We start from the raw sequence: 22,569 nt of genomic DNA, 5'->3' as shown, positions 1-22,569 counted from the left end.
CCTTCTTTAGGCAGTTGCTGACTTCTAGTTTCTACTCTCTCAAAAATTGTTTGTTTGTTTTTTGGCAAGCGATGAAGGCAGTTTATTAGCTTTCAAACTATGTTTTTAGAGTTGCTTTGCTTCTCAATTTGCCCTCTCCCCCACAAGATAATGGACTAGAGTCATTTAGGCAGGAGAGGCTGGTTCTGCAACACCCGACCTACTTCTGATTTGGAACCAAATCCAAAGTGGGCCAGGGTGGTGTTGAGGCCCCCCAGAGTCAAATCGGGGTTGGTTTGGAAGCTCGGAATCAGCCTCCGCAACGAATCAGGAAGGCTGTGCACAGCCCTAGTGGAGACCATGTGGGAAAGCAATCATACATTGATTTTCTTTTTCATCTAATCCAGGTGAGGTGATGGATGTGCGGGATCACTGCTTGGCTGGGGTAATGGACTAAATGAGGGCTAACAAACTGTAGTTCAATCCAGACAAGACAGGGGCACCGTTAGTAGGTGGTTCCTCTGTCCGGATGTGTGGTGTTCAACTTGTTTGGGACAGTGTTGCACTCTGCCTCAAGGATCAAGTTTGTAGCTTGGGAGTTGTGCTGGATCCAGCATTGTCATTGGAGGCTTGAGTGGCCTTAGTGGCCAAAAGTGCTTTTTACCAGCTTGAGTTGGCATCCCAGCTGCAACCCTATGTGGGTAACATGGCTTCAATCCATGTTGTGGTAACCTCCCATTTGGACAACTGTAAATTGTACCAGTTAGGACACCTAGCAGCATATTGTACCAGTGTTGTTGTTTTTTACCTTCATTGGTTTCCAATCTATTTCTGGATCCAATTCAAGGTACTGGTTTTCACTTATAAAGCTCTGTATAGTTTGGTATCTAAAGGACACCTTCTCACATATGTAAGGCCTCCTCCACCTCCACCTTAAGATCATTATTCTCCCAGACTTTTAAAAATTATATTATTCTCTTACTGTATTATAAACATTACACTCTGTTCCTATTAGCATTTTAATCCAATGTGCTTGCTCTCACGTTTGATCTGTTGTATTAATTAATATGAATATAGTTGTTCATGCTTGTTTAGTGTTTAATTTGATTTAAGCAAAGCAGTATACAGGCTGTTTGACCTTTTTTTTTTTACATTGCTCATTACTCTGAGAACATTTTTGCTACAGAGCAACTCATAAATATAATAAATAAAATAAATAAATAGTTGAACTTTTTTTAAAGATCTGGCCTTTTGCACTGCCAGTCTCCAGTTCCATGTTCAGTTTCATGCCTGGCAAAGAGAAAGACGTTGTCCTGTCATATATTACTAGGGGGCTGTCTTCACGGTGCCAGGTTGGCACCGCCTCCCTCCTCAACCCCACACTTTCCCTCTGAGGAGGGAGACTGGGGTCCCGGAGCCAGCCCCACCCTCTTCCTGGTGGAAGGTGGCCATTAGGCTCCACCCCCAGGTTGGCCCCAGATTGGCTGCAGAGCGACATTACACGGTGGAAGCACAGTGTTGACTTTTTTATTTAAAAAAAATTCTACACTGTACCTGCATTTTTATGCAAGATTATTTGTGAGCAATTTTTCTAAAATTTTGCCCTGTTTGCATGTGGGACTGGTAAATGCTCATTCCATTTTGCCTTTTGTTTTTTCTCTCTAATTGACTTTCTGACAGAAGGCATCATTATTAAATAATCCCATCAGAGATGACATAGCACATAGAAATGAACTAGGACAAGTGGCAATATCACACCTGTCCCTGCTTCTGTCTTTGTGCAGTCATCTGGATACAGTTTGCGAATACAGAACCGATGTGCATATACTTTGCGTATGCAGAGGTCATTCAATGCACAGTGATGTAGTGGAGCCAGAACTCACAAAGTCAAAGTGCCAGGATGATTACATCGTCACCCCCACCCCACCCATAGGCTTCCCTGTTTCCTCTGAGCTTAACTGCAGTGGAGGCTGGTGGCTCTGATGTCAGTGGGGTGGTAAATCTGCTCCAGGCTTCAGTCAGAACTCTAAAGGAGCTATCCAAAGTGCAAAGCTCCTTTAGAGGTCTGTCAGACACCCGGAGTGTATCACTGCCCCACTGACATCGGAGCCACCAGCCTCCACTACTTAGCTGCAATCATCACAGTGAATGGATTTTTTCAACAATATATTTTTAAAGGCTATCACTGTTGCAATGCAAAGTATTTCGGGGTGGCTTGGTCTAGAGTGCATAATTAAGAAGACTCAATAGCTTCAGAAAAGACCTACAAGACATATATAATACACACACACAGACAGATGGATTAATCCAGCTGCCTGCATGTTTGGAGTCTCCTTGGGGGCACGGCTATGGTGACTGCCACGCTGAGCGGCACTTCAAATCCAACCACTACACGGATGTGTGTGCGCCACATCATCAGAATAGCACGATAGAATCGATCTAATTCAATCGAAGGAAAATGACAAGACATGGAGCAAGTCTGCATCTCCCCTTCTTGGATAATAATTACTGCATTTGGGTACGGTTCATAGGCATGGGTATGACGGCAAGGACCCCAGTGGGACTCTGGGTGGTGCTTTATGAATAGGTGAGTTTGTGCATGTAAGTTGTGTGTGTAATAGAGGCGAGGCAGGGCTCTGGGGCTGATCCACTTTTCCTTGAGAATGCCTCTGTGTATTTATTCACTCCCTTTGGTTTTAATGATTGAGCAAGATGAAAGGGAGAGAGGTATAGATCAAGGGCTGCTCGTCCGCCACTCCAGGGAGGGATTTTAAGAGACAGCATCGATTCATGTGTTTCCCCATGCCTTCTGGGGAAAGCTATTCATTTAGTCATAGGAATGCTTTCCCACACGGCCCCGCTTCTGAAGCAGGCTCTCCTGCCTAATCGACTGACACGCTGTGAATCCTATCTCAATGATGATGACTCCTTGCAGACTCTCTGTAACAAAAACCTTCTCGCTCTACCGTTGGGGCTGCCGTGCTTCATCTGTGCTGCCTGAACTGCTCTTGCCCTCTGCTACAGAGATGCTGCTCTGCTCTAGCTCCATTGTCCAAACACCCTTATAATCATCCTTGTGCGTTAGTTTCATCTGCCTCTGTTCATCCGTTTAGTGTGTGTGTGTGTGTGTGTGTGTTGTTTGCTATTCTCCATGCTGATATTCTCTGGTTGTACTCACCTCCACATTATAGATTCTCCAGGGAATCTACACGTTGTACTGAAGGCGCACGGAAGCGCCTTCAGTGCGACCCGAAAGCTCGTGTGTAGATCCTGCTGGAAGAGGCGCAGGAAGAGGCGGAGAAGGAGGCGGCTGGGGTATCCAGCCGCGTCCTTGCTGCCGCCCACCACCACCTCCCCGCCGGCCTCCTGCTGCCGGCACCCATCCTGGCTTCTTCCCTCCTCACCGTGAGTAGCTGGGGAAAGCAGAGGCTCTTTCGCCGGCAGCAGGAGGCCGGCGGGGAGGTGGTGGGCGGCGGCGGCGGCAAGGACGCGGCCGGATTCCCCAGCCGCCTCCTTCTCCGCCTCTTCCTGCGCCTCTTCGAGGGCAGGATCTACACACGCGCTTTCGGGTCGCACTGAAGGAGCTTGCGTGCGCCTTCAGTACGACGTGTAGATTATGTCCAGAGGAAAAATTATTACTGAAGCACACCAGGGCTTTCTTCTTCCCATGATCAAACTAGCATGTTGAAAATGTGGGGATGATGAATGGATCTAAATGGTGAACTGTTAATATGACATTGTATAAGCAGAATGGATGATGACATCAAATCTATCAATCAATTTATTGAAGGCAACCAAATTCAGGTTTTAGCCAGACAAGTACGCATAAATGATATATAGAATATAAAAACGTGAGAATAGATTATGAGTATGCAAGTAATCAACATGCGGAAAATCTGTTCAACCCAAATTCTCAACATGCTGATTTGGTCATGTGAAGTGGGCCTCATTTTACGTCCTACTAGCCCTGCTGAAAGGGGTAGAGGACATAATTGAGCATGATGGATGATTCTTTGGGACATTCAAGTAATTGAGCCACTCTAATCTGGGTTTCAGGAACTCTGAGGTTGTAGATCTGCCTTCCCCAACCCAAAGCTTTTCAAATGTGCTAGACTCAGTGATGGCTGGTGGCTCTGGATTTGGTGGGGTTCTGAATCCATTCTGGGTTTCAGTCAGAACCAGCCAGAACTCTAAAGGAGCTACCTCAGGTGCTGAACCCAGTGGAGTCACCAGCCTCCACTGGTTAGACTATAGCCAACATCATTCCCAGCAAGCAAGGTTGTGGAAGGCTGTAGCTGATGGTTTCACAGAAATTGTCAACTATTGCAGGATTTCTGCAGAACAGACACTTTTGCTCAGTTTCACATACTACTGTTGCAGTAGCCACTTCCTGATAAACGTCTGGCAGGGCAGACGATAAGCTTCTGGTAGGGCAGACCATCAAGGTAGCTGAGAACTGGCATGAAGCAAGACCCGCAGTGTGTAAATCACTCCTTCTCACATCCTTCCATAAACCCTTACTCTCCCCATTCCATAATGTCCACACTGGCCATAAAGATGCTATTCTTTTGTTTCCTTCCGTTAATACAAAGCTGGTCCCTTCTCCCTTCTCATTATCATTTTTGTCCTAACTAAAAGATCAAAATTCCACAATGAGGCGACACACCTTTCTATAATGTGCATGCCACTTGCCCATTCTCTGTGGAAATATGAATTGGACTTCCATTATCTAGTTACAGCCTTGTCTGAAATGACAGGAATCATTATCCATAATTTCAGATGATTTTGGGTTAAGAGGGAAGGTCAGTGGCTTCTGTTGCTGTATGTTCTTAGTGGCTCTCTCTTTAGATCTTAGGACAAAACAGCTGGCTGAAACAATAAGATTTTACTGCTCTTTTTATTTATTATTGGTTTTTTTACTTATTTTATTGATTTGTGTGATTATACCGATTTCGTTATATTTTGTATGCCGCCTTGGGAAATACTGTACAAATGTCTTCAGTAAATAAATAAGGAGATGTATTACATTGAGTCAGTGGGCTCCTCTATGAGAATCAGATATTAAACTTATGAAATTACTGTGTAATTGAATTCTACTTTAATCCAGAACGCACCAGCCTGCCTGAATGTCACCTTCTCTGATCCAAAAGGCCTCCTACTAAATCCCGAGTGTGTGGAAGTCAGCAGTGGGGTTTTTGATTTTGAAAGAAATGTACCCTGCTGATGCTTAGAGATGCTTCAGTTATTGGGAGGCATAGAAACTAATAAATAAAATAAGTAAATAAAATGACATGTGGTGATTATATTTTATTAAGTTCAGGGTTTGGTTTGTGCCAGAGCACAGCCCTTGAGCCTGTTTACAACAACAGGACGAGTCCTGGAGGATGCGAATCAATGAAGAAAAAGTGCTGCTGAGCATAAGCAGAGTGTCTTTCCTTCAGCACCAAGTAACAAGCCTATTTGGAGACCAGGCAATAAAGAAGTGGGCTTAATTGTATCCTGGGTTCCTAAGTGGGGTTGACTTCTTTTCTGAAATGAAACACTGTGCTTCATGCGTTTCATGGCTTACTGCAAGCATTCAAAGGGGTTTCTGTGTATTTGTGATCTCTTTGCTCAAATTTAAGCCCTGCAGAGCTGATGGTTGGTGCCACAGGTGAGCAAAGGACACCCCAAAGCTCAGGACAACCCCGCAGAAGGAGAGCTCCATTAGAAGGTATTCATGCTGGAGCTGGGGCAGGTTTTCTGGTTATTTAAGTTTCATTCCTTGCCTGGAGCATCTTGGGTCTGATAAAAGCCAGAAACTTCCGGCAACTCCTACGTGGTGGTTTTCAAGCCCCGTTCCAACAAGTCCCCTGAAAGATTGCTTTTGTGCTCTATGGCCTGCACAGCTTGTGCCTCCCTCACTGTCATGCAATTCCAATAAAGGGTTGAAATAAGCAAAAGTTGCTTGGCTGTCTTCTCATAGAAACAGAGGGAGACTGTAAAACCCAGAGAACTGCAGCTACACCCACCTGCTTAGCAATAAGCTGACTCACTTCATTATCAAAAAGCCTCTCACCAGGTTCTCTGCAGGAGACACGAAATTAAGTATGCATGCGTGGCTGTAAGCGTAACATATTCCTTCAACCTTACCATAAAGCAATGTAAACTAGTTTTGCTTCAGGCAGCAAATTTCAGAAGGGGTGCTATTTTCCTGACTTCAGTCTCCATATCATTGTAGAAACATGTTCCAGTCTTCAGCAGTGTGTGTGTGTGTGTGTGTGTGTGTGTGTGTGTGTGTGTGTTTCAAGTGCCCAACTATCCAGAACCCCCAAGGCAGGAGTGGGGAATCTCAGGCCTGCAGGTCAAATCTGGGCTCCCAATCCAGCCTTACAGCTTCCTGAGATGTCCACACCCCATTCCTCTAGTCCAACCACCTTTCCCTGAACAGTTGATCACCTGGTGGTTTCCTGACTTTTTGTGCAGTTCCCCCCCCCCCCATTCCTCTTCTAAGGCTTAGTTATTGGCAACAAGAGCTTTAGGGCGCAATCCTATGGCCGTGAGACACTGTCCAGAGCAGTGGTCTTCAAGTGGTCCAGACCCAAGACCCACCTTGGACTCCCAACTTGCAGCAAGGGAGAGGGCTTTTTCAGTGGTGGCCCCCCAGTTATGGAATGATCTCCCCGATGAGGCTCGCCTAGCGCCAACATTGTTATCTTTTTGGCGCCGGGTCAAGACTTTTCTCTTCTCCCAGGCATTTAACAGCATTTAACAACATATGTTAAGTTTGTTTGTTTTTTAATGGACCCTGGAACTGTTGTTTAAATGAATACTGTTGTTTTATATTGTTGTTTTTATATTTTTGATGGTTTTAAATTTTGTATACTTTTTAATGTTCACTGTTTTTAACTTTTGTAAACCACCCAAAGAGCTTTGGCTATGGAGCGGTATATAAATTCAATAAATAAATAAATAAATAATAAATTTTCTCCATGTCCAACATGGTAGCAAGAGCTTTGCCGCAACCATGTGGGCTGATCTCATGACTCACTTTTGGTTGAAGACCACTCTTCTAGAGGGCTGTAGGATTTTTCGGTTTCTGGGAACCAAGGTCAGAGCCAGGGCTCCGACCTCAGTTCCCAGAAACAGCGCACCTTTCTCCCTCTCTGTCCCTGCCGGTGTGTTTCTTGCCACACCGACTGCTTCTCCTCACTCAGAGATGGAGGGTGGTCAGCCTGGAATGAGGCAGTCCCATGGATGGGAAGGGGAGCTGCCTTCAGAAGCTGCTGACTATCATGACAGTTTGGTGCCCTCCAGCTACAATGTCCTGTTTGCTTATGTGTGTTTTGGCCCAGCCTCGGTCCCTGCCCATCCCCAGAATGCGACCCCTGAAAGATTCTCCAACAGGGAATTTGGCCCTCTGGCTGAAAGAGCTTCAACCTCCCTGCCTTAACATGTCTGGCAAAGAACTTGGGTTCTACAGAATAGGGCTGGAACAAACCATTTTACAGACTGGTTTGCTATTCATAGTGTACTGTTTAAATTGATATTTTCTTTTTTTGTTTTAGCTGTTTTAATTGTTTTGATTTTAACACATTGTAAACAGCTGCCATAGCCTTTGGGCTGAGAGTGTGGGATAAAAATGCAATATAAAAATAATTTTAAAAAATAGAGAAGGTCTAAACAACGCGGCAACACCCTTTAATCTGTGGATAATTAAAAAGCCAAGTTGGCAGCTGTGCGGTTGGGCCTACATTGTAGCTCCTTCATGTCACATGGTAATGAGTCTTGGGCATAGGCTGGTGGTAAATTTTGTTCTCCTAGCTGGGCACTGTACATGGGGCAACCCACAACAATTACTATGGAAAATCAGCCCTAGGGGCAGCATATCAGCCCTATTCAGGTATTCTGATTCTGTGCAGTGCAGTGGCCTTCAACTGGTCCAGATCCGAGCCCACCTTAGACTTCCAACCTGCAACATGAAACCCACTTTCACAATTTCATAATTGTCCAAGCTGGAAGTGCATATCCTCATCTCCACCACAACCACCCTGGTGCCCTCCAGATGTTTGGACTAACTCTGATCAACCCCAAGCACCATGGCCAATGGTCAAGCATTGTGGGAGTCATCTACACCATAGAGGGAGGGAGGGGGGAGGATCGCAGATTTACCTGCTTCTGCGATCCTCCCCCAGCGTCTTGATGGCCGTGCGACGTCCTGGAAGGAAAGAGGACGTTGCGGATGCCTTTTTCCCCCTGAAACAGAAGGAACGCAATTGCACTCCTCCAGAAAAGTTTTTTTTTTTTAAAAAAAAAAGCCGGAACCCACTCCCCTCCCCTGATGGACACAGACTGCCCCCATGCAGCTCTGTGCCCATTTTAAGGGCCTCACTACTCACAGGGAGGAAGGGATGACCCAGGAGCAGCAGCCACACAGCCTGTGCTCCTCAGGATGGTCCCAGGACTGCAGAAAAATCAGGTTTTCAATGGTTCCAGATATCCTGGAGAAAGTCCCTGGTCGTCCCGGGTTGCCCCTGTGAACCCCTGTGCATCATTTGGACACACAGGGATGATCCTGGGATATAGGGCTGGTGTAGACATGCCCAGAGTAGAAAACAACTGGAGGGAACCAGTTTGGGAAATGTTTGGCATACCCCATCTCCAAAACTAGGGCCATCTGGACATCTCTTAATACTTCCTCAGATGATGAATCCCTCACCTTGAGATGAAAACTACTATGGGTAATTCTGTTGTTTAAATGGATTCTCACTTTGTACTCCTGTCAAGTGAGATAAAACTAAGAGATTGGTTTCTACTCCATCACTTGCTCACATGATTGCTTTGGGAACACTTGAGGAGATCCCGAGATGAATTTCCATTCCCTGAAGTTGCTACAGTTCTCTTCTGGGGCATGCCTCCAAGTCTCTTTCTGATGCCTGAGGGGTAGGGAGGGTGGTTGCTATGACTATTATTACCTGCAGGAGGTGCCATTTTAGTTTTAGTGAGACCGGCATACTTCCTACATATTTAGCTATTTCATTGGGAAATGCTCCAACGTAAACTGATGAAAAAGAAAGGCTTTCTAACCCCACGAGTTTCCTGTGCATAACGTTGCCCTTGTTGAAACAGGGTGGGTTTGCTGTGGTTTTCTTGGTTCCTTTGATTCAGTGCCTAATGCAGACAGTGGATAAAGCAGCAACTCATCTCTAAACCCAGGGATTTAGGGCAGGATTCTTTAGAAGGCCTAGTAAACAGCACTGCACTCTCTAATCCTGGGAGCAGGTTACTACCTGCTTCCTTCATATAAACTTTGTCGGCTACAGCGATTTCACATTGCGGTTAGGTTCCAAACATGCCTGCAGGACTGAAATGTTTATTGCAGGAGAGAAGGGATTGTAAAATATCTCCTAGGAAAGAGGGAAGGTGAAGATCTGAGCACCTAAATAAACACCCACCAGAACCAGATTGCTTGTGCAATATCATGAATGTAAAAGGTCAAATAAAAATCTGATACATTTGTTATGAAAGTGACCACAGATGGCCAGAGGAAGAGGTCTCCAATTCAGTTGGATAATGTTTCTATATATGCTTTAGAACGGGGCAAATACCAGGGACAGAGCTCTCACAGAGAATGAGAGATGCCAGTGGTATAGCTATATAAGGCCAAGGCCACTGCATTGATTCTGGACGAATATAAACCGTACTTGCACTTACAGGAATCTCCACACAAAATACAGGCTCCATACCAACCCCTACAGAGTCAAACACTGCGCTGGTACTTGTGCCACTGCTTTCGATCCACTAGTGGTGTAGTAGAAAAATTTGAAGTGCAGGTGTTCATCATGATACTCCCCATAGCCACGCCCCCAAGGAGAGGCCAAAAATTCGAGCAGCTGTGCTGTTTCATAACAACAAACCAGTTCTAACAATTTTCATCTCTGCCAGACTAGGGCTTTTTGTAAAGTTAATGGGTCTTAATTATCCGTTCAAGACAAACTCCCCTAAATACTTTGCATTATAACAGGGAACAATATATAATCGCTAGGAGGAAATCATTCCCCCCCCCCCGCTACTTTAGGGATTACAGGTAAGTCTGAGGGTGCGTGTGTGTGTGTGTGGCAGATGATGTCAGCGTCCCTGCTAATAAAACAGTGCCCATGCTGCGTCCCTGTAAACCAGTGGTTCTCAACTTTCCTAATGCTGCGACCCTTTAATACAGTTCCTCATGTTGTGGTGACCCCCAACCATAAAATTATTTTTGTTCTTTTCTACACGATCCATTGTCATGGGATGGTTTGCTAATGAAAATAATACATAACAATAGCTTTAACAATACAAAAGATGATACATGACATAGTTCAGTCAATACAGTTTCCTAAGACCATCGGAAATATGTGTTTTCCGATGGTCTCAGGCGACCCCTGTGAAAGGGTCATTCGACCCCCAAAGGGGTCCCGACCCACAGGTTGAGAACCGCTGCGGTAAACCCTGGCTGCGTTACACCACTGCTACCCAAATACTGTACTTTTGAAAGTGCACTCAAGCATGGATGTCCAAAGATGAAATAGTACTGTTAACTATTATTAACCCACACCTTTACCAAGCCTTCTGGTTCTGGATTCTTTGTAGGATTAAGATCTACTCCTTTACACATCCCCCTGGGGAGGTTGGGTTCTTTCTCTGATTTTCCATATGTTCCATTTTACAACCACTAGGCGGGGCTGTGGTATGGCAGAATTATGTAGTGAAATGAGATTTCTATGGCATTATAGAGGCTATTCATGTTTTTTAAAACACTTTTTTTTAAAAAAACACGTGTTAATGTTCGCAAAGCATGGGAGAGGCCTGGAGGAGGAGGAGGTTGTGTAAAGGACCCACAAACTACTGCGAGTGAGGAATCATGTGTGCACAATAAAAGCCCTAGGCCTTAGCTAGACCTACCTGTTATTGCATGACGGAGGGGTGAAGACCTTGTGATGTTTTTAACGCCAGATCCCCCCTCTGTTTATATGCGGTGCGCAAAGGCCTCAGAAGGGGGGGCATCGTTCCTGCCATTTTTTTTCTTAAAGGGGAAGATGTGCACGAGCGCTTGTGTGCAAAAGGTAAGTTTTTGGGGGGGTTTAAAAATTATTTTTCCCGCTCCCCCCCAACCCAACCCCGATGGGTGCAGTGCTCCTGAGGGGCTCTGCGCCCCGTGCGCAGGTCCCAGCTCCTCACGAGGAACCGCGAGGAACCAGGACAAACAACAACGCCTGGCCACACATTCCACAGTCTCGGGCTCAGCCTGAGACTGCAGAGAAACCAGGCTCAAAGGGTAGGGAGAGATGCAAGGGAGGGATCATCCCTCCCTGATCCTGGGATCCCCTGTGCATCATGTGAACGCACAGGGCTGATCCCGGAGGTTGCCCCGGGATTTCACCCTATCTAGCTATAGCCTTAGACACAAACACATTATTCTGGTTTAATCTTACGTGGACACTCTCCATTTCATCAGATGATTTGAGATGAACTGCAATCTACAACCATCAAGAACTATAGGGAATTATTTCTTTGCATGCCACACAGTGCTATCTCTGACCCCATATTCTCTACAGCTGATATTTGAACAGATTTCAGTCTTTCAGCTACTTAATACTTACAGCAAAAATTCTCAGGCCTGGTTGACTCTGAGAGCTGGGAAGGAACAAGGCAAACAAATGAAGTAGACTTGCAAAGCTTTCAATAATTCTTTGTTCTTGGTTAAATTGCTGACCAATAAAAATGGGAAAGAAAAATAACTTGAAATATATTGATTCAACAACAGGCCGGTGATGAATTCACCCCAGTGGAGACCACAGGAATCCAGCAGTGTATTAGGACCGGGGAGGGGGGGGCGTTATTTAGAAGCCCTGAATCCACCTTCATCTTTACCGCTGTTCAGATGGGAATCTCCCATGAGCATGACCTAAAAAAGTTGGATACAACCCAACTCCTCATACTAGGAAAATTTAATAAATAACATTCCTGTGATGAAGTTTATGATTGCCTCTGAAGTGAGTCCTGACATATGCAGATAGTGAGAGAAAGCAAAGTCATGTGAATTACAGTACATACACATGAAGAGCTTTGATGAGGAAAAACTATGACCTCAAATGCCAGCCTGGAGAACAATAAAATGTAATAGCAGCAGCAGCAGCAGCAGCAGCAGAAACACAGTGAAGAAATTGTGACTTACAAAATCTTTAAATTGTAGAGGCCAGAAAATGCTTCCCCGGGGATCTTAGAGAGCTGATTTCCAGATAAGCGCCTGTAATAAACGGAAGAGACAAGGTCAAGATAATATATCTGAACTTCTATTAGTGCCTTTTGTGAGGAAATATAATGATGGCCTGGTGTGAAGTATCTTGCTAAACGTCTCAAATCGGACAGAGCTTCGTGAGGGGAAGCGCACGTCATTTCAGGAGCAAGGAACTTCTAAACTTGCATAAAAGCCACCATGGCAGAGATGTGCTAATGCTAGAGAATGGGGGAGGGGGAGATAATTATTGCCATCTTTCCTTCAACCCCTGATACTCCCTGAAATTCTGCTCTGGGGGACCCTCCAGGCCAGCCTGGGAGACAGCATGGGGGACTGCAGGGGAAAGGCAAAAACCATCTTCCCACTATGGCTCCAGTGGGGAGCCTCTACTTTACCTCAGTTCCATGAACAGGAGGAGCCCTAACATTCATCAAACCCAATAGGTTCCTTATTTTACTATTCATACTAGTAACCACAAGGAAATTAGTATCAGGTACCAAGAGGTGATGCTTGGCTTTATAGTCAAGAACTCATTGGGGCATGGGAGAATCTCTAAAGTCTATTAGGAAAGGATTCAGATATCACAAATCAATTTATTTTGGAAGCCAAAGAAAATGTATGGTATGGCTTTTAAAAATAATTGCCCAAATTCATGGACAATAAATCTATTGGAGGCTACCAGCCATGATAGCTAAAATAACCTCCATGTTCAGAGGTAGTATTCCTCTGAGTACTGGATGCTGCAGGCAAAGAAGAGATTAGGGGGGTTGCCTTTCTTTTCCTCTTGTTAACTTCCCAATGACATCTTGTCAACCACTGAGCCAGTGTGGTGTAGTAGTTAGAGTGTTGGACTCAAGAGATCAGGGTTCTAGTCCCCACTCGGCCAAGAAGCTCACTGTGTGACTCTTAGCCTACTTCACAAGGTTGTTGTGAGGATGAAATGGAGAAGAGGAAAGCTATGTAAACTGCCTTAGATTCCTTGCAGGGCTGGGTGGGGGAGGTGGTATAGAAGTGTAATAATAAACAAACAAACAAACTTTAGATTAGGTAGACCTTTGCTCTGATCTAACAAGGCTCTTGTCTTCTTAAGTGTCTACTCACTTTCTGGATTCATCCAAAGAAAAATGACATATATGTACTACCTGCCACCTTTTTCCGGCACATGACAGCTATTGTGTATATGTGTGTGTATGTAGGTCTCTCTCCTTCTCTTGGATTTAGAAAAAATGCTCCCCAAACCAGTCCTATGACAGTGTGAATAGCACATGGTCATCTCTTTAATATACAGGAGCAGGCTGCAACTTGTCTTCCTTGCACCAACTGCCTAGCAAGTTCTGCTTATCATCACTCTAGGACTGTGATCCTTTGAAAAAGCTCCGATTGATTTCTGTTTCCCTGGAGGGGGCGATGTTTCTGATGGGAGATTGGATTGCTGGAAACAGAAGCTGCACCCAGATGAGCAAGTATCAGATTTCACTAGTTGTGCATTTCATATATAGGGTGGTAAATACTGCTTTGGCAGTTACCTTTCTCCACACAACTAGGAACTGAGTTTTCCAGGGACTCTTCTGTCTTGTACTTAAAAGGAAGGGAGCAGCATTGCAGTCAGGATTAGGGGGAGTTTCATATATAATGAAGTATCCACGGAAAGCTTGTTTTGTTCCACTTGCTCTTTAGTGGGAGGGAACTTCAAGCGTGTGCCTAGAATATAGACGCTTGCACCACGAGCCAACAGGAGGGAGCACCTATGCCAATGAAGCTGTCAACACTGGCTTCATTTCCCTATCATTAATCACAGACTATTTAGCCCTGTGTACCGTGACACAATAGCATTTTCTGCACACAGTGCCACCCCCATTGCATTCCCACTGTTTATTGTCAATCAACAAATCCTCTCTTGCCCAGTTCCACTTAGTCCCTTTGCTAGCTATAGCTTTCTCATCCCTCTGGCTGACTTTTCCCATTAGAGAGAAGCTAAAATCATATGCTTTAGCTCTGGGGTCTCCACCATGATTCCTGTGGGCACCAATGTGCCAATGGACACCTCTCCTGATATTTATTTTACTTAATATTCTTTCTTTTCAATTAAACTGGGAGGCTGGCATGCTGCAAAGTGAAGGGCTACCCTCCAGCATCATCTGTATTTGGGTTCAGAGAAGTGGTTTTGTGTTTTGTAGCTCAGACCAAACCTCTGCATTGTACTTAGATTCTTGGGGGAGTTACTTTTCTTCTAGTCTCACCACTTTTCCTTCTAAGAAATGAGTGCTTTGTGACCAGCCATGTCCACCATGGCAGCCATTTTAGGTATGGGGAAAAACCCCTTCTGTGGTAGCCATTTTGTGAGGTTGCCTATGACACTCTCAAAATTCCAAATGTGCCCACCAGCCCAAAACATTTGGGGACCTCTGCTTTAGTCAGACAAAATCACTTCCATTTTGATCATTTGAGTGCAAGCAGTCATCTACAGTTTAGGACTGTTCTCAGCTTCCAGAGTTGTGTCATGGTCTCAGGATATTCCTCCATGGCTCTGCCTCATTAGACATTTTAGGCTGCAATCCTATACATGCTTACCTGGGAATAAGTCCCACTGAACATGCATAGGTTTGCACTGTTATGCGCTCATCTCTCTGTAGACAGTGTTCCAAAAGGTCCACACAAGTCACCTGGCATGTGCACTGTCAAAAGACCTCCAGGGGCAGTGAGAGGAGGTTGGTTTGCGAAGTAGAAGTTAGCCCATTTGGAAGAAACAAAGAAGGGATTATCCTGATATATATCTTTGTTACAGTAAGACAAACTGCCAGCATCCCAAGGATCAAGGGGTTTAAGTAATAACTGCTAGTTCTGTTTTTTTGTTTCCCTTTGTGAAATTTTAGCCTGAGGATGCCATTCTATATTCAGTGCACAGTGATTCATATAATTTGTGATTTTTTTCTTATCAGCTATAAACATAGTGGACCATTCCTTGGAATCCTGATTTTGGAGAGCAGGGAAAGAAAGTATACTCTGTATGCATTCAGATGTTTTGGACTTCAAGTCCCATCATCCTGAGACAGCATGATCTATCTACAGGGGAAGGATGGAACATATCAACACTCCCATCTGGTTAGCAGAAATAGATGGACACTGATTTCAACATATTGCTTAGGCAAGACAGATGGTGTCTTATTTTTAGGCCACACTAGAGGCATCCTAGCCGTTATGGAACTTTTGATTTCAACATGGTACCAGCCTCAAAACATTACTAGAACAGAGAAATTGCTAATTAGGACAAACATGCTCTCTTTAAAGTTTTTATTGTTGTTTTTATTGTATTCTTAAAGGTTTTATTGCATTTTAATCATTCTTAGTATCATAGAGGTTTTATGTGTTTGTTGATGTATGCCACTTTGGGAGGGCTTCTGCCCTGAAAAGTGCCCGCAAAATATTTAAAATAACTAAAAATGAATACATTTAGTGTGTGCCACTTCATGTACTGATGCAGCTACACATATATTTACTTCTATTACTATCATATATATGTAAGTTCAACTGTCAGTTGCCCAAGTTTTTTTGCATTCCTATTGTTCCTGTACAGTGTTTTATGTGGGAGTAACTTCCACTATTGTCAGACATCAACTCTTATTGTACATCAATTGAACTAATGCAAGAACGCCTGTGGGCTAAGAGAATGTAGATCTTTGTTGGAGACCCTTCTTTGAGTACCTGCTACCTTTGGAGGGAAGGTGGGTGGTGGTGACCAGCAAGAGAGCCTTACAAACATAAGAACAGCCATGCTGGATCAGACCAAAGGCTTATGCAGTCCAGCATTCTGTGTCCCATGGTGGCTGACCAGATGCTAAGATGAAGTCCACAAGCAGGCCGTGAGCAGTTATAGCCACCTCCTATTTGTGTTCCCCAACAACAGATATTCCGAGGCATTTTGCCTTTGATACTAGAGGCAATATATAGCCTTCAAGACTAGTAGGCATTGATAGCCTTCTCCTCCATCCGTCTCAGTGGTATCACCCCGATTATGAAATGCTCTAGCCAGTGTCTGCCTAGCATCTTCCTTACGAAGGTTTAAGTGTCAAATTAAGATTTTTTTCCTGTCTGCCCAACGTATAATACTTTATTACTCATTGTTTTTTCTCTTTTCCCAGGCATTTAGCAATATGTGATGAGTTTCACCAATCACAGAACTGTTTTAGGTTCATCTGATAGCTTAAAGTTGTTTATAGTTGTTTTTATATATATCTTTTTGTGTATGCTGCATGTTTTTAAGGTTCAAAATTTTGTATATTGTTTTTAAATTGTTTTAATCTTATGTAAACTGCCCAGAGAGCATTGGGTGATGATTTTTAACTGAATAGAGACCTTTCATATTTAAATCTTTTAACTGCTTCTTTATCTAGTGTGTTGCTTGATCAATACTTGCTTTTATGTTTTCTTGATTTGTAGTTGTCCAATATGCTGCTACTATAATCGTACCGTCCTTATTAAAGCTCACAGATACATGGTCATCATTTGATAAATGCAGCCTCAGGTGATGATGGCTTGCATGTATGAATTCATACCAGATCCCTTAACCTCAAACAATGCTTTTCAGTGGAATCAGTTCAAACTTTCAGCAGTCAGCCATCAAGTGATAAGAAAACAAGTGTTTTACATGCACACAAACTCACCCATAGCGTTACTTTTTTGTGAAACAAAGATGAATGTTTCTGTCAGAAAACTGAAGTGTTTTGATTTTGCTCTGTGGTCATGAGTTGGGAAGATGATGCATATGATGCTTCCTGGCTGACACTTTAACAGGCACACTATATTTTACAAACTTTCTTTGATGCTAATATTACGCCCCATATAAGAAAAAATAAGGCATGACTTGGCTCACAAAGTAGGTAAAGTGGTTCCTTTATTGGACCAACGACTTTAATATATCTCCCATGAGAACATAAGGAGAGTCCTGCTGGATCAGAGCAATGGCCTATCTAGTCCAAGGTCCTGTTTCCCACAGTAGCCAAAAAGATGCATCTGGGAAGCTCACAAGCAGAACATGAATGCCACAGCACCCACCCACCGTTGCTCCTCAGCAACTGGGATTCAGAGGCTTTCTGTATATATAGCCTCATGCGTAATAGCCACTGACTGCCTTATCATCCATTAATTTCCCTTTAAAGCCATCCAAATTGGTGACCATCACCACCCTTCGTGCCAATGAAGTCCATAGCTTAACTACGTGCTGTGTGAAGAAGCATTTCCTTTTGTTTATCCCGGATCACACTAGGTTCTAGTATTAGGAAAGCAGGAGAAAAATGTAACTCTGTCCACTTTCTCCACATTATGCATAATTCTATCAACTTCTATCATGTTCCCCATATTTGCCTTTTTTCTAAGCTAACAAGCCCCCAGCGTTGTAAGCTTTCCTTATAAGGGAGTTGCTACACCTCCCAAATTATTTTTGTTGCCCTTTTCTGCATCTTTTCTAGTGCTTATGAGCTCCATCAGACAAATGTTTTATTGCATGCTCGTTACTGGGCACTCATGGATTTTCGTGGGTCCCTCCCACACTAGAGGCATTCAAGAGGCAGCTGGACAACCATCTGTCAGGGATGCTTTAGGGTGGATTCCTGCATTGAGCAGGGGGTTGGACTCGATGGCCTTGTAGGCCCCTTCCAACTCTGCTATTCTATGATTCTATGACGCGCGCCTCCTGCATGCCTCCTGCCCCTTCTAGCCTTTTTCGCGTGACAAAAAAACACCCCAGTAAGTCTGACTTATTTTTAAAGACAGAAGTTGCTGCTATCTCCTGCTGTGTGCAAGAGAAGCAGTGGGATCAAAACAGCCCACTGAATGGGCACATGCAAGTTGTTTAGTTCCTCTTCCAAAGGAGGAAGTAATGAGGGACAAATGTGCAGGTGGAGAAGCAACGGTAAGGAAACACTATTTTTCCCATGTGATGATGCTCACAATATCCTTTTTGAGATGCAGTGACCAGAACTGTACATAGCGCTCCAAGTGTAATGATTTGTACAGAAGTATTACAAGTCTTATTTTCAGTGTCTTCCCTAATGATCCCTAGCATGGAATTCACCTTTTTTACACACAAAAACAAATGCTGGCTGGATGTTTTCACTGAGCTATCTACCAAACTCCATGATCTCTTTCCTGTTTAGTCATTGGCGGCTCAGTCCCCATCAGTGTATATGTAAAATTGGGGGGGGGGGGCTGCCCCAACGTGCAGCAAACAAACAACTCTTGCTTACTTGCAGGCTCCATCTGGCTGCTGGACCCAATCCTCATCACCACCCAATGTGAGAGGACATAGAAGTGAGCACACAAATGTGGTTGCTCCCCCTCGTTCATGCTCCCACTGTTTGCCTGTCTGAGCAGGTAGAAGAACCGTTGGTAATGGTGGTGAGCAGCAACACCTCCTGGGGCATTGGATCTTGGCAGCTGCCAGGAAATGCCACCCTCCAGTACAGGTCCTGTTCTGAAGTCTGTGAAATACTTCTGCTCCTGGCCTTGGGGAACTGCTGTCAGTCAGAACAGATGGTATTGGGCTAGCTGGACTAATGGGCTGATTCCATATGCGACAGCCTGCTATATTCAAATTATTTAAATGTACCAAATTATGGGTATTGATGTTGGGAAATCCCCTTGTCCCAGAATTCGAGGAGGAAACGTCAAACTAATAGACAATGAGACCTTCCAGACAGTGGGGTCCTTGAGCTAACCATCTGATGGCATTGCACAGCTATTCTGTCCTTTCTTGTTTACAGTTTTTCTCCATTAAGAAAATATGGTGGGGAAACATGGCAGGTCTATGAATGGAGGACATCATCAACTGGACTCCCTGTAAAAGTCCATGAATGAGGTGGGGCAATGGCACGACAAAAGCTTTGTCTGGAAGCACCCCAAAAGCATCCAATATGTTTAGTTATACTTACAATTCTTCTAGAAAGCGCAGGTGGTGAAAGTCACCGGGCAGGAGCTCACTGATGTTGTTCATGCTCAGATCACTGAGAGACAGACAAACAAAACAAAAAACATATAACTTGGATCAGTTGCAATATACACCCTACCCTAATAAAACAGTTAGACTTTGCCATATAGAATAAGCTTATAGGGTAAAATCCAACGTATGTCCTATTTAGAGTGGGTCTACTTATGGACTTTTGTTGGATTTTACCCATAGGATCCAGTTTAACATGCAAAATGATCCCTGGAACCGGCTCTGGCCAGAATGATACATGACAGTCTGCAGAAGAGAATACAAGGAACATTGAAGCAATCTATCCCATGTCAGCTGCTCAACCCTGGGAAAATGTGATGTTTCCTAGGCCCCGTCTTGATGGCGACGCGTTGGTGTCCTATTGGCAACAAAGGTATAAAAGTGTGAGGGGCTAAAAAAAATGTCAGTGTGAGAGCTAAAGAAAACATTTATGGCTCAAACCTCAGTTTCAGCTCTCAGACTATATTTAGCCTTAATGGCATTAAACAATATTTGAAATCCTTTAATTGCCTTTCTGCGCTTTATCTGAATTTTTATGTGCTGGTCTTATTGTCCTTATTTGCAGCTTTTATGGTCTTGTAAAAGGTTAGTTGTGTTTTGTTTTGTTGCCAGTTTTTAGCCTTATTGTAAACCAATTTAAGTTTGGGCAATAAGATAGAATATAAATACTACAAGTTTACGTCTCCCGCCCCCGTAGGATTCAAACTTTAAACTGAATCCTACAGGGGTGGGAGACGTAAACTTCAAGGCAACAATGGATGAAGTCTCATGCATCATAACACAGAGAACAGCTCCAACAGCACCTAAAAATAATGTTCACAACAATGTATGAATGAAGTCAGACTACAAAGCACATGGTCTTCGATGTCTATATACTAATGCCCAGAGTATGGGAAACAAACAGAACGAACTTGAACTCTTAATACATGAAGGCAAATATGACTTGATAGGTATAATTGAAACTTGGTGGGATGACCATGTTCTTTTTATTCGTTGCCCCGTTTATTTTAATCCAGATGCTCTCAATGGGCATCGTGCTCGTTCTGTACTTCCCATGACTGGAATATAGCAATTGAAGGATATAACTTGTTCAAAAAGAACAGAAGATATAGAAAGGGAGGCGGAGTTGCACTATATGTTAAAAAATACCTATCCCTGCACAGAAATACAGGCGGATGAGCCTGGGAGCCCCATTGAGAGCATCTGGATTAAAATAAATGGGGTAAGGAATAAAAAGAACATGATAATTGGAGTCTACTACCAACCACCCAATCAAGGAGAAAACGAGGATGAAACTTTTGTGAAACAAATTGCCAGTGTTTCAGGAAGTCTGATGTAGTAGTGATGGGGGACTTCAATTATCCCAATACCTGTTGGGAGACAAATGCTGCCAAAAGCGGCCCTTCTAAGAAATTCCTGACATGTGTGGGTGATAACTTTATCCTACAGAAAGTGGAGGAAGGAACTAGAGGATCAGCAATCCTTGACTTGATATTGACCAATAGAGATGACTTAGTGGATAAAGTGGCAGAACTCTGGGGGAAAGTGACCATGTCGTACTTGAATTCTTGATTTTAAAGGAAGCAAAAGCTGAGTGTAGCCATACACGTACTCTGGATTTTAGGAAAGCTGATTTTTAATAAACTCAGAACTATGATAAGTATAGTCCTATGGCAAGTGACCCTAATGAGAAAAGGAGTCCAAGATGGGTGGGAGCATTTAAAAAAGGAAATTTTAAAGGTACACAAACAATTCCAACAAGGACAAAAGATAGAAGACAACAGAATAAACCAATGTGGCTCCACAAAAAGCTTAGAGATTACCTGAAAATGAAAAAGGATACATTAGGAAGTGGAAGGAAGGCCAGGCTACAAAAGAAGAGTACAGACAGGTAGCGCAGAAGTGCCAAAATGGTGTCAGAAAGGCTAAAGCTGAGAATGAGCTGAGATTAGTGAGGGGTGCTAAAAGCAATAAAAAGGCTTTCTTCAGATACGTGAATAGTAAAAGACAGAGGAAAGAAATGGTGGTTCAACTGCTTTAATGAGGATGGCAAATTGATAACAGATGACAAAGAAAAGGCTGAAGTGCTCAATTCCTACTTGGCTCAGTCTTCTCCAAAAGCGGGTCTATGACCCCCCTGGAAAAAGTGAAGCAGAAATTGAGGGAGCAGGATTGCAGTTTGAGATTGATAAACAAATGGTCAAGGAACACCTAATTTCTTTGAATAAATTCAAATTTCCAGGGGCTGATGAACTGCATCCTAGAGTAATGATGGAGCTAGCAGGAGAACTCTCAGAACCACAGTCTATTATCTTTGTGAAATCATGGAAGACGGGTGGGATGCTGGACGACTGGAGGAGGGCTAATGTTGTCCCTGTCTTCAAAAAGGGCAAAAAGTAGGAACCTGGGAACTTCAGACCAGTCAGTCTGACATCCATCCCTGGGAAAATTCTGGAGCAGATTATAAAGAAGTCAATCTGTAAACACCTTGAAATCAATGCGGTGATCACTAGAAGCCAACACGGATTTGTCAAGAACAAATCCTGTCAGACTAATCTGATCTCATTTTTGATTAGGTAACCTCCCTTGTTGACTGTGGGAATGCTGTGGATGTAATATATCTTGACGTATTTTCTCCACCATTTCACATATCGTAATGGGTCCTTTCATTCTCTGTTTTTGCTCTTCTGTGAGTTTTGCTAAGTATTTATCCATCAACTCTGTTGGAACCTCCTATTTCTTAAATAAGCCAGTATAATAAGAGTAGACAAAAACTACAAGGTGAAAAATTCAATACTGAAGGACATTGGTCAGAAAGGTTTGGTCCACACAATTTATGTATTAATTACATTTCTATATCATCCAATAGCCAAAGTTCTTTGGGCAGAAACCATGCACCGTTGCAGCACTGCAGCCCCCTTACCTTTACCACCACTGCCGTTACCACCTGCTTTCTGTATGCCTCTGCACAGCCACATGGCTGGAAGAAGCGGATGCAGGACTCTCATGAGACCTAGGCCCAAGCAAGCTCTCGCGAGACCCTGCAGCCTCCATGAAACAAAGCAAATAGAGGGCAGGCAGCTGCTCTAGAGAACCCTGCCAGCTGTTCTTTTGCTGCAGCAAATGATGTGGTGGGAGAGGGATTCCACACGTAGTACTGAGGGCGCTTCCATGCGCCCCCAGTGCGGCCCCAAAGCGATCGTGTAACTTGCCTGGATAAGAGACGAGGAAGAGGCGTCCTTGCCGCCGCCGCCCACCTACTTCCTCGCCGGCCGGGACGGAGAGCTCGGCGGAAGAAGACGGGGTGGAGAGCTTCTCTCCACCCCGCCTTCTTCCGCCGAAC

The 22,569-nt window shown here is 44.0% G+C and overlaps 1 protein-coding gene across 1 annotated transcript in view; it reads right to left on the bottom strand.

The window, feature by feature from the left end:
* The window catches only part of LGR6 (leucine rich repeat containing G protein-coupled receptor 6), a 175,080-nt gene that overhangs the window by 89,274 nt on the left and 63,237 nt on the right, over positions 1-22,569 (bottom strand). Inside the window, exons 3-4 of the mRNA XM_063140345.1 lie at positions 19,162-19,233; positions 12,173-12,244 (exon numbers count right to left, since the gene is read on the bottom strand). Of these exons, the coding sequence (XP_062996415.1) occupies positions 12,173-12,244; positions 19,162-19,233 (144 nt within the window). The remainder of the gene's footprint in view (positions 1-12,172; positions 12,245-19,161; positions 19,234-22,569) is intronic.

This window comes from Elgaria multicarinata, chromosome 1 (genome assembly GCF_023053635.1).
Source record: "Elgaria multicarinata webbii isolate HBS135686 ecotype San Diego chromosome 1, rElgMul1.1.pri, whole genome shotgun sequence".
Taxonomy (NCBI): Eukaryota; Metazoa; Chordata; class Lepidosauria; order Squamata; family Anguidae; genus Elgaria; species Elgaria multicarinata.
The sequence above is the reverse complement of the archived record's forward strand: the minus strand, read 5'-3'. Positions and strand labels throughout refer to the sequence as shown.